Source organism: Artibeus jamaicensis, unplaced genomic scaffold (assembly GCF_021234435.1).
Source record: "Artibeus jamaicensis isolate MK-2021 breed Jamaican fruit bat unplaced genomic scaffold, CSHL_Jam_final contig_484, whole genome shotgun sequence".
In the NCBI taxonomy this organism is placed as follows: Eukaryota; Metazoa; Chordata; class Mammalia; order Chiroptera; family Phyllostomidae; genus Artibeus; species Artibeus jamaicensis.
In genome coordinates, this window is record NW_026521859.1 from 11,075,745 (window position 1) to 11,090,936 (window position 15,192).

General features: G+C 37.5%; 1 protein-coding gene and 1 non-coding gene across 2 annotated transcripts in view; both read right to left on the reverse strand.

Annotated features, from left to right (window-relative positions):
- POLH (DNA polymerase eta) overlaps positions 1-15,192 on the reverse strand; it is a 37,835-nt gene that overhangs the window by 19,432 nt on the left and 3,211 nt on the right. Inside the window, exons 2-4 of the mRNA XM_037154045.2 lie at positions 15,038-15,178; positions 14,666-14,800; positions 10,954-11,171 (exon numbers count right to left, since the gene is read on the reverse strand). Coding sequence (XP_037009940.2) covers positions 10,954-11,171; positions 14,666-14,800; positions 15,038-15,174 — 490 coding nt within the window. The 5' untranslated portion in view covers positions 15,175-15,178. The remainder of the gene's footprint in view (positions 1-10,953; positions 11,172-14,665; positions 14,801-15,037; positions 15,179-15,192) is intronic.
- On the reverse strand, positions 12,030-12,136 carry LOC119056856 (U6 spliceosomal RNA). The gene has a single exon (XR_005083962.2). It is a non-coding gene; the product is annotated as a U6 spliceosomal RNA (small nuclear RNA).

Genomic DNA, 15,192 nt, shown 5'->3' on the forward strand with positions numbered 1-15,192 from the left:
AGAGAAGAGAGAAACATTCGTCGTCTGCTTCGCACATGCCCCCAACCAGGGACCTGCCCTATAACCCAGGCCCTGTGCCCTGACTGGGAATTGAACTGGCAACCTTTGGGCTCACAGGCCAGCACTCAACCCACTGAACCACACCAGCCAGGGCACATTTAGACATTTTTTATTTTTATTTTTTATAAGAGGTCACTGTTTTTCTTATTTTAATTGTTCAAGTACAGTTTTCTTTTACTCCAATCCCAGTCCACCCCCCCAGTGCTCCCCACCTCCCTCCCATTTCCACCCCCCTTAGTTTTTGTCCATGTGTCCTGTATACTTGTTCCTGTGAATCCTTCCCCTTTTCCCCTGAAATTCCCTCCCCTCTCCCCTCTGGTCCCTGTCAGCCTGTTCTGTATTTCAGTGTCTTTGGTTATATTTTGCTTGCTTGTTTGTTTTGTTGTTTAGGTTCCTGTTCAAGGTGAGATCATATGGTATTTGTCTTTCACTGCCTGGCTTATTTCACTCAGCATAATGCTTTCCAGTTCCATCCATCCTTTGCTATTGCAAAGGGTAGGAGCTCCTTCTTTCTTTCTGCTGTGTAGAATTCCAGTGTGTAAATGTACCATGGCTTTTTGATCCATTCATTTAGTGATGGGCACCTAGGTTGCTTCCAACTCTTGCCTAGACATTTTTTAAATCAGACTTTTTTTTTGTTATCTAATGCAGGAATGCTTAGATTTCAGGTACTTTAGATACACAGGTTTTCACACAAATGGCAGCCATCTTAGAAGACTACTTGGTACTTACAAGAGAGATCAATTTCTCCTTCATACTGATTCCATCAGCCTTAACTTCAGCATAGGCTGAACCTTATAGTTTTAATATGTCATAAATATATTATCTTTCATAAGCAATGATTTAAAAATATGTTTTCTCTCTCCATTTCTCTTGAACTTTCTTTCTCCAATTTCTCCTTGCACATCCCTCCAAATTAGAATACATTCAGAATTAACTCACACTTCAGTGTAAACTTAAGTCAGTGTGTTGTATATATTTTTAGAGGCAGGTTACAATTGAGTAGCTTAAAATCCCATCAGAAGCACTAGAAGATTTATTCTCCTGACAAGCTGTTTAAATTTGATATAGCTTTGCAAAATATAACCAGAGACATTGAAATTAAGATCAGTCTGACCATAACCAGAGGGGAGGTGGGAGGGGACAATGGGAGGGAAGGGGGAAGGGTTTTTCAGGAACTACTATAAAGCACACAGGGATAAAACCAAGGGGGAGGGTGGAAGCAAGGGAGGGAGGTGGGGATGGCTGGGGTGGGGTGGGGGGAGTGGTGGGGGTAAATGCAGACAACTGTACTTGAACAACAATAAAATAATTTTAAAATATAGATAAATAAATTTTTTTTAAAATAATAAAATTAGGTATAGCTTTGGACTCAGGGCCTTGAAAATTGCTTACTATCTAATTCAGAACTAGTCACAATTTTGAAAGAGCATAAACATAATTATATACATAATTATATAGTGAAGAAGATAGATACACAGGAAATATACACGTGCTGATTTAAAGAGGCAGTAATGAGCCCTGGCTGGTGTAGCTCAGTGGATTGAGCTCGGGCCTGCGAACCAGAGTATCGAGGTTCGATTCCCAGTCAGGGCACATGCCTGGGTTGCAGTTCTCAGCAGGGGATGCACAAGAGGCAACCATACATTGATATTTCTCTCCTTCTCTCCTTCCCTTCCCCTCTAAAGACAAATAAATAAAATCTTTAAAAAAATAAATAAATAGGCAGTAATGAGGTATGAACAAGGCAAAAACTATATATTCAAAGTATTTTGGAAAGGTAGAATGAAGGTTTACACACAGAGAAGAGAAAGATGAGCACCTGAAAGGAAATATTTTCCAACTATTGATGACTGCTGCGTCTGTCCTTTGCTGCCTTGTCTTCCTCTTCAAATACCCCAATTGTGGATACTGAACAACCTTCAGCTCTTCTTGGTATATGTGCTTTTTCTCTTGGTGAACTGGTACTGGCTTATGTTTCAATTTACTTATGCTGAATATATGCCAATCTTAATCTGAATTTCAAACATGAATCCCTTACCTCTACCTCCCTACAAAAAACAAAAAATCTTCTTGAATTTTTCATTATATTTTCAAACTAGACATAACTAAAATCAATCTTTATTGTCTTTCTCTTCAAAGGTTCTTTCCTGAAATTGTTCCCTATTTCTATTAAAGGTTTAAAATCCAAATATTGTCTCTTTTTTCTTTTATTCCTCCTCATTTAGTTATGTAGGTAACAAAGCCCACTTCAAAATATTTCACGTATCCATCTCAACCCACTGTATTTTATTCAGGTTTTTTTCATTCTTGCTTAGATCACCCTGATGCATTCTACACAGTGCCCACAAATTAAATGTGCTTAAGTAGCAATGTTATAAATCTTAACTGCTTCTTCAAAATTGCCATTGGCTGTCTCACACTTAAAAGATAAAGTACTGACTCTATAAATTGGCATTAAAGACCACCTACCCTTTTTTTTTAAAGATTTTATTTATTTATCTTTAGAGGGGAAGGGAAGGAGAGAAGGAGAGAAATATCAACGTATGGTTGCCTCTCGTGCATCCCCTGCTGGGAACTGGCCTGCAACCCAGGCATGTGCCCTGACTGGGAATCGAACCTCAATCATTTGGTTCGCAGGCCCGCACTCAATCCACTGAGATACACCAGCCAGGGCCCACCTACCCTTTTCAATCTTCCACTAATCCCAAACTTGTTATATCCTTTCCATTTCCTGAACATACTGTGTTTCTATCTCAAGGCATCGCTTATTCTACCCTCTTACTAATACTGTTCTTCTTCTACCCTTTGCTTAAATAAATTTTATCTGTACTTTAGGGCTTATCTCAAGTCTTAACTATCATGAGGTCCTCTTCAACTATTCTAGCTAACTTTGGGGTGTCTCAAGAAAGTCTTTTAGGCCTGACTGGTGTGGCTCAGTGGATTGAACACTGGCCTGCGAACCAAAAGGTCACTGGTTCAATCCCCGGTCAGGGTACATACAAGGAGCAACTAGGGACTGCATAAATAAGCAGAACAACAAAGTGATGTTTCCCTCTCTCTTTCTCCCTCTTCTGCTCTCTAAAATCAGTAAAAATTTTTAAAAAGTATTTCAAAAAATATGTAGGCAAATTTGGGGAGATGAACTCTAATAACATTTAGTCTTTTGATCTATGAGCACAGTATGCCTCTCCATTGATGTCTTTCATTTCTGTGATTGTCTTTCATTTCTCAGTAATGTTTTGTAGCTTTCACTGAACTAGTTTTTCACATGTTGTTAAAATTATCTCTAATTTCTGATTTTAATGCTATTGCAAATAATATTGCTCTTTAAATTTCTATTTCCCATTTTTTAATTTTAGTATAGACATAAAATTGATTTTTATATTGACTTTCTGCCCTGTAATCTTGCTGATCTTACTTATTATAGGCTTTTTTTGTTTATTTTGTTTTTGTTTTTTTGGTTTTTTTTTGAAAGATGGAGGGATCTCCTCTTTTTTTTTAAATATTTTATTTATTTATCTTTAGAGGGGAAGGGAAGGAGAGAGGGAGAGAAACATCAATGTATGGTTGCCTTTCGTGTGCCCCCTACTGGGAACTGGTCTGCAGGGAACTGGTCTGCAACCCAGGTATGTGCCCTGACTGGGAATCGAACCACGATTGTCTGGTTCACAGGCCCAAGCTCAATCCACTGAGCTACACCAGCCAGGGCTGTTTTTGTTTTTTTGTAGGGGGGTCAGTGCAGGAGGGAGGTAGAGCTTTTAGGATTTTTTAGAAATATGGTCATGTCAGCTGCAAAGAAAGTTTACTTTTTCCTTCACATCTGAATATCTCTCATGTCCTTTTCTGTCCTGATTGGGCTATCTTTCTTGTACTCCCAGTACAATATTGAATAAGAACAGGCATAAAAGTGAGTGTTGATGACTTGTGTCAAAACTTCAGGGTTAAACTGATAGACCTCTGGCTAGACTCCACAACTCCAGGTTCCATAACTACAAAAAAGAAGTCCCTGTACTGATAACAGGTGTGCCCTCCCCTCTGCTACAAGCTGATAAGTGCCTTCCAAGCTCCATCAGGTGGTTGGCAGAATTTATCATCTTGCAGCTTGTAGGACGGAGGTCCCTGTTTCCTTGCTGGCTGTCGGCAAAGGGCAGCAATCAGAGCCTAGCCACGGTGCCTCCTCCAAAGACCCTTTCAAAACATGGCAGCTTGCTTCTTCTTCTTCTTCTTTAAAAACATTTATTTAATTATTGTTCAAGTACAGTTTTCTGTTTTTTACTCCCATTCCAGCCCACCCCCCCCCCCAGTGCTCCCCACCTCCCTCCCATTTAACTGGCTTCTTTCAAAGCCAGCAAGGATGCTACATTTCACAGCTGACTTATAATTTTTGTACCAATATATGACTGTTTCATGTCATACACATTGAGAAGATATCCAATATATGCTTAGAAAGAAACGAATTAAGAGCAAAAAAAGGGAGGAAAGAACAAGTACGTTCCTTAGCTAAACAAACTAGTTACAAATTGGTTCCGAAGGGAAATTTTCTACTGTGCCAATTTTTTAATATTATTTTTAAGTAATCCTACTACTTAAGCTTTCCACACACACATAATCGTTTGGGAAACAGAAAATATAAGGTTGCAAATGCTGCATGGCGGAGTAGGACCACTAGCTTTGAACTCATTAAGAGGCAGGACAATGCCCTGGTCAGATGGCTGTTGGTTAGAGCATCACCTGATACAACCAGGGTTGGGGGTTTAATCGCTGGTCAGGGCACATTCAGGAAATAGCCTAACCCTTTCTCTCTCTCTCTCCAAAAAGAAAAAGAAGAAAAAAGAAAAAGAGAAAGAAAAGGAAAAAGAAAAAGAGGAAGATGGTGAAGGTTATATGCATGTAGATCAGCTAATTTCTGTTATCAGTCTTTTATTGTTGCAAGACTCAGGAATATGATATGCAATTTCATAAACCATTTACTAGATATTTCAATATTCTGAACATTATAAATAATAAGGTGATATCACTGCATCTGTAAGCTTAATATTTAAACTGACACTAAAGCAACAGATACCTAAGACAGAAATATGACTTCTTTATAAACACTGGCACTTAAAATAAAAATGTGTATGGATAAAAAAGATCAGTAGATTTGAGGAGAAAGAGGAGCATGGCCACTTGAGCTAATACTGGACCACCAACAAAGGTTATGTTCCATCATCTTCAGCCAGAGAGTTGTTCCATAATGAGTTTCAGCCAAATACTACTGTAATGTGTAATAACAGTTCTCATTCTGAGGTATGTGGGTTTCAGAGGATTTGTGAATCTCCTGAAAATTGCACACAAAATTATCTTATATGTAGATTTGTATTTTTCTGAGACAAGACAGATTCTCAAAAGGATATGTAGCCCTCAAAAAAAAACCTTTAAAGAACCAATCATTTTAAAGCATTATAAAAGAAATTCCACATTTATTTAAAAAAAATAAGCTACACTGTAAAACATGATACACAAAGCTAAGACCAAAGAAAACCTTCTTTGTTATGATTAGTAAATCTCTGACTCTGATGCAGAATAATAAAGAAATCATGTTTCATCACCAACTGGTTATGTATGATACCTTTCCCTCTTTCAAGTGGCACATTTTTATTGTCCATTGTTTTCCCTATAGAACTAAAGGATCTGCAGACTCCAGCTTGATAAACTCTCCAGTATCAGGATCAGAGAATAAAATAATTTCTAAATGATCATTCCCATGAGCTTCGCTAGACAGTTCTACTACCCTTCAACACAACATGTGAAAGGCATATTATACAGTAAAGGAATCTTCAATATTTTAATACTTTACATCTTTTTAAAGCCAGAAAACCCCTGGGAAATTCATCACTGTAACTAGAAATAAGCTAAACTCTCTTGGAGGTTTTTCTGGAGAAATCTGTATTGTTTCTAAAGCAAATTAAGAGGACAGCTAGATCAGGAGTGAACCATAGAAATGAAGATCATGTGGAGGGTTAGCAACAGGGGAGTGGGAGAAGGAGAAGCGGGGAAAAGGTAAGGAAATAAGTAGCATAGACAGTAGATAGAAAATAGAGGGGAGGGTAAGAATAGTAGGGGAAATATAGAATCTAAAGAACTTGAGACATGTGTTCATGAACTAAAGGGGGGGAATGGTGGGGGAGGGGTGTGCAAGGTGGAGGGGAATGAAGGGGGGGAATAGAACAAATGTAATGGCATAATCAATAAAATTTTTTAAATTAAAAAAAGAAATCTGTATTTTTTATTAGTAATTACAGATTGCCTTAATTTTTCCCCAAAAAAGTTAACTTGCCATAGATTTGTATCCAATTTCCTTTTGGCTAATATCCATATTTTAAAGGTTGTTCTTTTTCTTTTCTTTTCTTTCCTTGTCTTTTTTTTTTTTTTTTTACTGAAAGCTGTTCTGAATAATAATAGTTCCAAAAGTATATGTTACAAATGAAGGGAGAACAGATACACTGTTTTGAATATAGCCATGATCAAAAGCCCTAGAATATGTCTAGGAACAAAGTGTAGACACCCTGTTGAAAAGCTTTTAGATACAGAAAGAATTCTTTGGGAAATCCAGTTGAATTCCATGTTCATAATATTTAATTAAAAACATATAAGACTCAGATTCTCTTAGATCTGATATCTAGAACCATCATAATCTAATATTACCACAAAAGCAAATTTTTTATTGCTCTAATTTTATTCTAGTCTAAGAAAATATTTTTAAACCACCAAGTACATTTTATTTCTAAAGTGCTTTCATGCACATTATATCACAAGTTTTTGCTAAGTAGATAAAGTAAATAAAGATAACTCATTAAAAAATCACTTATCATTCCCCTATACATCAATAATCAAGTAGAAAGTTTAAAAAAATATCACCATAGGCCCTGGCTGGTGTAACTCAGTGGACTGAGTGCAGTTTGAGAGCCAAAGGGTCACCGGTTCAATTCCCAGTCAGGGCACATGTCTGGGTTGTGGGCCAGGTCCCCAGTGGGGCCCACATGAGAGGCAACCACACATGGATATTTCTCTCCCTCTTTCTCTCTCCCTTTCCCTCTCTATAAAATAAAGAAATAAAATCTTAAAAATATATATATTAAAAAAATCATGAAGTACATTAAAAAATCACCATATAATAAAAAAATTAAGCATCTATGAAGATGACAAATGTACAAGATCTTTATAAAAAAAATAAAGCTTTAATAAAGCCATTATAGTTGATATTAATATAATAATAGAAGGATTCTTGATCCCATCTCATATCCTACAGACATTTACACAATGGATTGTAAAACTAAATGTGAAAAGCAAAACAATAAAGCTTCTAAAATAAGACAGGGAATTTCTTCATGACCTTGAAATAGGGAAAGATTTCTTAAACAGGACATAAAGAAATGCTATCCAGCTCTGGCTGGTGTAGCTCGGTGGATTGAGCATGGGCCTGTGAACCAAAGGATCACAGTTCGATTCCCAGTCAGGGCACATGCCTGGGTTGCAGGCCAGTTCCCAGCAGGGGACACATGAGAGGCAACCATACATTGATATTTCTCTCCCTCTCTCCTTCCCTTCCCCTCTAAAGATAAATAAACAAAATCTTAAAAAAAAAAAAAAAAAGAAAGAAAGAAATGCTATCCATAAGGGAAAAGGAAAAGAAATTGGACCAAATTAAATTAAAAACCTCTGTTCATCAAAAGCCACTATTAAGAGAATGGAAAAAAAAAGCCACAGACTGGAGATATTTACCATGTGTATTTTTGATAAAGGAGTTGCATCTACCACAAAAAAGTCCTATATGAGGAGACAAGGTATATCCAACAAAAAGTGACTGAAAGACTTAAACATACACTCCATGAAAGAAGATAATCTAAATAGTCAATACACTTACAAAAAGGTGCTCAATTTCATTGGCATGCAAACTAAAACCACAATGTGATATCACTATCACATTTTGATACATACCTATCAAAATGGCTGTTTTTTGATCTGTGTCAGGCTCATTCAAAATGGCTTGCTTTGTGAAAATCAGTCAAAGTGTACTCTTACAATTTGTGTATTTTATGTATATCAATTCAAACTTCAGCCCTGGCTGGCATAGTTCAGTGGATTGAGCATAGGCCTGTGAAGCAAAGGGTCGCTGGTTCTATTCCCAGCCAGGGCACATGCCTGGGTTGCAGACCAGGTCCCCAGTAGGGGACACATGAGAGGCAACCACACATTGATGTTTCTCTCCCACTCTTTCTCCTTCCCTTCCCCAATCTCTGAAAATAAATAAATAAAATATTTCAAAAAAAAATTTTTTAAGGGAAATGTTTAAGAAAAAAAAAACTTCAGATAAGAAATAAAAAGGAAAACATACTAGATTCCAGATCTCAGAAGAAGCTGACATACTACAACGGGTAAATCAAATATTTTTATTAAAAAAAATTTATTGAAGCCCTGGCTGGTGTAGCTCAGGGGATTGAGCGTGGGCCTGTGAACCATAGGATCACAGTTCAATTCCCAGTCAGAGCACATGCCTGGGTTGCAGGCCAGTTCCCAGCAGGGGACATATGAGAGGCAACCATACATTGATATTTCTCTCCCTCTCTCCTTCCCTTCCCCTCTAAAGTTAAATAAATAAAATCTTTTTAAAAATAAATAAATAAAGAATAAAATAAATTAAAATAAAAAATTTATTGAAAGTGCCCTGGTGGGATAGCTTAGTTGGTTAGAGCATCATCCCAATATGCCAAGGTTGCAGGTTCAATCCCTGGTCAGGATACATATAAGAATCAACAAATGAATGTATAAATAAGTGAAACAACATATTGATGTTTCTCTCTCTCTCAAAAATGAATCAATAAAAAAATTTAATATACTAAAAGGGATATAAATGAAGACTTAAAACATCGGTGAGATATGGTTACTGATGGGATAATTTAATATTAAGGTAACTATTTTCTCTAAATACGTAAATTTAATATAATTCCATCAGGATTTTTTGAGGAATCCAACTAATGTATTCTAAAATACATACTGAACAATAAACGTGCAGTCTTGGCTGGTGTAGCTCAGTGGATTGAGTGTGGGCCTGCAAACCATAGGGTCTCTGGTTCAATTCCCAGGCAGGGCACATGCCTGGGTTGGGGGCCAGGTCCCATGTAGGGGGTGCTTGAGAGGCAACCACACACTAATGTTTCTCTCCCTCTCTCCTTCCCTTCTCCTCTCTCTAAAAATAAATAAAATACTTTTTACAAAAGAGGCATAAATAAGAACATTTTGAAAAATAAAAGCAGAAGGGAGTCCTTATCAGATATTATGACAGACTACAAACAGTGATAAAGATGACGTGTTTCTGGAGCAGGAGTAGACAAACTGATGCGATACTACAAAAAGACCCTCTTATATATGGGGGTTGAGAAAGAGTGAATTGCTTAATAAATAATTGTTGGGAAAACTAGTTCACATGAAAAATAATACTTAAGGTGACTCCCTATCTTAAATCAAATAAAAAGGTGAATTTCATATGATTGAAAACCTAAAAATAAACTACAAGGCAAAGAGAAGAAAATGTGTGAACTAGTGGAAAACGAATGTCTAAAATGAAATTCAAAATGCACAAACTATAAGGTGAAAAATTTATGAACTAAAGAATTTTGTTCAACAATTATGACATAAACAAAGTTAGTGAGTGACAGCCTTGGAAGAAGATGTTTGCAATGTCAAAACAGATAAGGGACTGATTAATCACTAGGATACACAAGGAACTCCTGCAAAAAAAAAAAAAAGGCATGAAATCCAATGGAAAAGTGGGTAATATTACAATTAAGCCATTCACAGAAAGTAGATACTCAATTGGCTAACAAGTATATGAAAAGATGCTCAACCTCAGTAAATTAAAGCAACCAAAAAATAGAAAACACCACTTTATAGCCATCATATTGGTAAAGATTTTTAAACATTAGATAATACCAGTTGCTGATGATGGGGGCAGGGGAGGAATTCTTGTGTTCTGCTAGGGGTAGGGGAAACTGTTATAGTGATTCTGGGAGCAAACTGGCAGTATTTAGTGAAACTAGGTACATGTGTACACCCTATCACCTAGCAGTCCACTCATGAAAACATTTCCAAGAGAAATACTTGCACGGGTCCCAAAGAGGATGAATGAGGACGGTCATCATGTAAACAGTAGGAAGTTAGAAGCAATCAGTGAGATCACCACTAGGCGAATGGTCTGTAAACATGGGAGAGCTACACTATGCATTATGCTGCAATAAGTAAAAGCAACCAAATACACATAAATACAGCTATACAGAGAGAGCTATAAAATCACCACTGAGAGAAAATTAAGAAGCACATACACAAAGCAACACAGTATAATTATAAAGACATATACATATTTAAGATATACCAAAAGTACTGGTGGTGCCAAAGGATGTGTGAGGTCAGGAGGGAGAGGGAGGAATCACCAGAGAGAGGAAAAGAAGTAAAATAAAATGAGAGAGGCTTTGCACAACTCCCAGTACTTGATGTCTACCTTAAAAGAAAAAACAAAGCAAAACAAAACACCTCACCTTTCTTATGATAAAGAAAGCAAGTTAAAATAATATAAATTAGCCTGCAAGTGATGGAAATGCTCAGTCAGACTTCTGTTGATAACTCTAACCTACCCTAATCTAAAGAGAAACTTGATTTCATACAGATCTCGAGCTTCTAAAAATCCATATACCTGGAAAGATAAAAGAATTTGGATATCCTTCCATATGAGTCCTTGTAATTCATTCAGGTTGCAGTTTAAGTTTCCTTTCAATCAGTCCAAGAATATCAGTGTGACCAAGCAAAGCAGGTTCCAAAGGCAGGAAGCAGAAGCAAATGATGCTATGGAAGTACCTTTCTGAACAGTCCCTTCTGCTGTTGTAGGGTCTTGGGGCAACCCTTCAATGTAGGTGGTTGGCAACAAATCTGCTGAGATAGGCTGACCTTGTAGCTTTTGTAATCTCTCTTGTACAGCACTGGTTAGGTCTACATAAGCTTCATCAATGCTGGCACGTTCAATCACAGCAAAACGAGACATTACCTCCATCACTTCCACACTGGCTTCCCGGTACCTAAGGAGTATAAGGATTATAGACATAGGCAATAAATGGAGGCAACATTGAAACTATGGGCCACATCCCTCCCTCATAGTAGAATAATAATATACATAATTAGTGTAAGACCTCCTTAAAGAAAGGAATGGCTTGTCAGAGAATAAATAGTAACCCAACTAAAGGGATCAATAAGCAGGAAAATAGTCAATAAGAGAAGCAAGGAAAGAGAACCATACAGGCAAACATTTGCAGGGCAACTCTAGCACACTAAGGTAGAAAGCATTGAGACTATGAACATGTCTATGTGACAAGGATCACTCTAAAGGGGTAAAAAGCCCTGGCTGGTGTAGCTCAGTGGATTGAGTGCTGGCCTGCAAACCAAAGGGTCACTGGTTCAATTCCCAGTCAAGGCACATGCCTGGGTTGTGGGCCAGGTCCCCAGTAGGGGGCATGCGAGAGGCAACCACACATGGATGGATATTTTTCTTCCTTTCTTTCTCCTTCCCCCCCTCTAAAAAATAAGTAAATACAATCTTTTGAAAAATGAGAAAAGAAATGCTTCCAACTATTCTAACTAGAAACATTTTACTCTGATCACCCATTCCTTTTTTAAATTTTCATATACACACCACATAGTATTCTGCTTCTACTGTTGTCTTCAAACAAGAGGTAACAAAAAATGAGGTAACTTATAGGGAATACTGCACTGATTAGTGAACCCAAGTATCTTCTCCTCAGGACGGTATTTTCATTATAAATTAACCAAATGTCATGGGGATTTTATAAGCAGTCAGTGGTGAGTCTGATTAACATGTGAGCTGGTCCTCCCTACACACACACACACACACACACACACACACACACACACACCCAGGCAAGACCCATCACTTCTTCATGAACTTGCATGTCATCCTTGTACAGGAGCCACGCTAATCTTCTCTATATTGTTTCAATTTTAGTATATGTGCTGCCAAAGCGAGCATCAATCACTTCTGAATATACTAACGTTCAAATGATAAAGTTGGAGATAAGCTCTTAGAATGTGGTAGTATGCCTGGACAGGCACTCAGCCTCCCCTAGGGGATACCAGTCTCACTGTATACTGTCTAGTCAAACCAAAATAAGCAGCTCTTCTGGCTGCATATAGCTAGTTTTCTATGGTAATATGGGGATATTTTCTTTGTTTTCCACTCACTACATAATTAAATAAGTTATTTATTCTTGTTGAACCTATTTTATTTACCATAAAAATGAAATATGTGCACCCCTTCACTAAGATAGCAAAACTAGCGAAATGTGTTCTAAAGCATTCTCAAATGTCAGAATTTGAGAAAGAATTAGAAAAAGATGGCTTTTTTTGGGGTCATTTTTTGGGCCAGAGAGTCAGACCTCAAAAAAAAAAAAAAAAAGAGAGAGAGCTCAAGTGTGCACAAGAGCATGAGAGCTCCATACACTCGCCCACATACAGTGCAAGGAAAGGGAACTCTGCTGTAGTGGTTGTTTTTCCTTCACAGCCTCCTGAGCAAATTGCTCTAAAGTATTCTTAAGAATACTTAATAATCTTAGTGTATATATACTTTTAAAAATCATGTTTTTATTTTTAATAACCTGGTATCTCAAGCTAATTATTAAAATAATCTTAAAGATTTTAGTTTTAGAAAGAGGGGAAGAGAAGGAGAAAAAGAGGGAGAGAAACATCAATTAGTTGCCTCTTACACGCCCCCTACTGGGGACCTGGCCCGCAACCCAGGCATGTGCCCTGACTGGGAATTGAAACAGGGACCTTTCAGTTCACAGGTCAATGGTCGATCCACTGAGTCACAACAGCCAGGGCTAAACTAAACTTTAAATCATCAGGTCTTGATAATGCTCCTGTCTGCAGACTTACTCCTATATTTTCTGAAACTGCTCTTGTTAAAAAAGTTTAAAGTTGGTGGCATGTGACTTTTCAAAATCACACAATTATATTTCTGGAAAGTTACATTGTCTCTACCAGCATAAAATTCTATTCAATGCAATGTAGCCTATGTCCCTTAGTTGAATTAATCCTAATTTAGGGTCAAGGTATTAATAAGCTCCACTCAAATCTGTCTTCTTTCCTGGCAATAACTTCAATGTGTGGCTTTAGACTCTGCCTTTAGACTTCCAATTCATCGGTAATTCAGGAATATCTCAAGTCCCAAATCAAAGCATGATCTCTACATACCACAACACATGGTATAATGTACTGTGAGAATGTGGATAGTGGAATATGAAAAAAACTGAATCCTCAGTCTTCTATTTTCTTGCTGTGGAAAATTATTTAACCTCTCTAAGCTTGTTTCCTCATCTGTGAGTGTGTATACTGCTGGAACATACCATATGACAACATGAAATTTAAGAGATAGTGCTTATGGAGAGCTTAATACAGTGTCTGATGTATGACATATACTCAATACAAACTACTGGGATTATTAAAATGGTTTGGGCTTGTAACTGCCTCTAACTTGGCTATGGCTATAATGTCTCCCATTTCAAGACTAACCTTCTAAAATTTGGGAAGAGACAGGTCAGTTCAAAATCCGAGATGGTACTCTCCTTTAAGATTGTTCAATTCTGGCAAATAATTCTAGATATCACATTAGAATGTTAGTTTGACTCAGCCTTTTCTGAAAAAACTCTAAGTTTCACAGTCAATTTAATTACTTCAAATACTACAGGTTTGGCTTGAGAACACAGAAATTGATATTGAGTTATAATTATACAACCATTTTTCAAAGTTTATTTTTTAATTCTTGTTTATTCTATTAGTTTTCCCAATTTTTCCCTCTTTGCCCTCCTCCATCCAGCCCTCCCCCGCTCCAGCAGTCCATCCTCACACCATTGTCCATGTCTATGGGTCGTTCATACATGTTCTTTGACTGGTCCCTTCCCCTTCTTTTCACTGGTCCCCCTTGCCCCCCCACCCACATTCCTCTGACAGCTGTCAGTCTGTTCCCTGTTTCCATGTCTCTGGTTCTGTTTCGCTCATTAGTTTATTTTGTTGATTAGGTTCAACCAATTTTAAAGTAAGAAAGTGAGAAGGGGTCAAGAACAGCAGTTATTGTAGATTATAATGACTCTGAACTATTCCTGAAATACAATATCAGAGTCTGTTTTCATATGACATAGAAAAGTTGGCTGACTTCCCTGACTAATGTGGCTCAGTTGGCTGGGTGTCATTTTGCAAAGCAAAAAGTCACCAGTTCGATTCCCAATCAGGGCACATGCCTAGATTTCGGGTTCAGTCCCAGCAGAGGCTTGGGTAAGAGGCAACTGATCAACATTTCTCTCTTACATCAATGTTTCTCTCCCTGTCTTTCTCCCTCCCTTCTCCTCTCTCTAAAAATAAATAACTTTTTAAAAGTTGGCTGATCAAAGGTAACTTTTTCAGACACTATTTACACAAAACTAATTTGAAACATTAGTTCCTAGCATCGTGGCATATTATTTCCAACCCTTCCCAACCCCTTAAACAATCTTGTCCTTCTTACTTCATGAGGTTGGCTTTCCCACGGGACTCACGAACTTGTGCCAGGAGAAGATCTGGGCATAACTTCTTTGCATCATCTGCCCACATGTTTCTAGTGACCCCAAATGCACGAGCTTCATAACTCACTGCAATTATTCTAAGGTTAGAAAAAAAAGGGACAGAAAAATACTCTATGATCACAGGCCAAAGTAACTAAAATTTAACATGTACAGGCTATACACGTTAACAGCAGAAACTTTTTGGACATAGATGCCACTATTTGATCTCAAACACAGCAGTTCATTACTCTCAAAAATAGTACCTAGCATAGTGCAATGCATTCTTATAAATTAAAACAGTAGTTGACAGCTTCAACAATAATTATGATACCTACCCACCACCCTTCCATGATTTATACTGTACGACTGCACAAGGTTTATTCCTCAAATGAGGATTTTGCCGTTGCTCCACTTGAACAAAAAAACAGTCCATGTCCACTAGAGCTACTACCCGGTCCTGTCCATTAGCCATGCTTCTGTAAGATAAAAT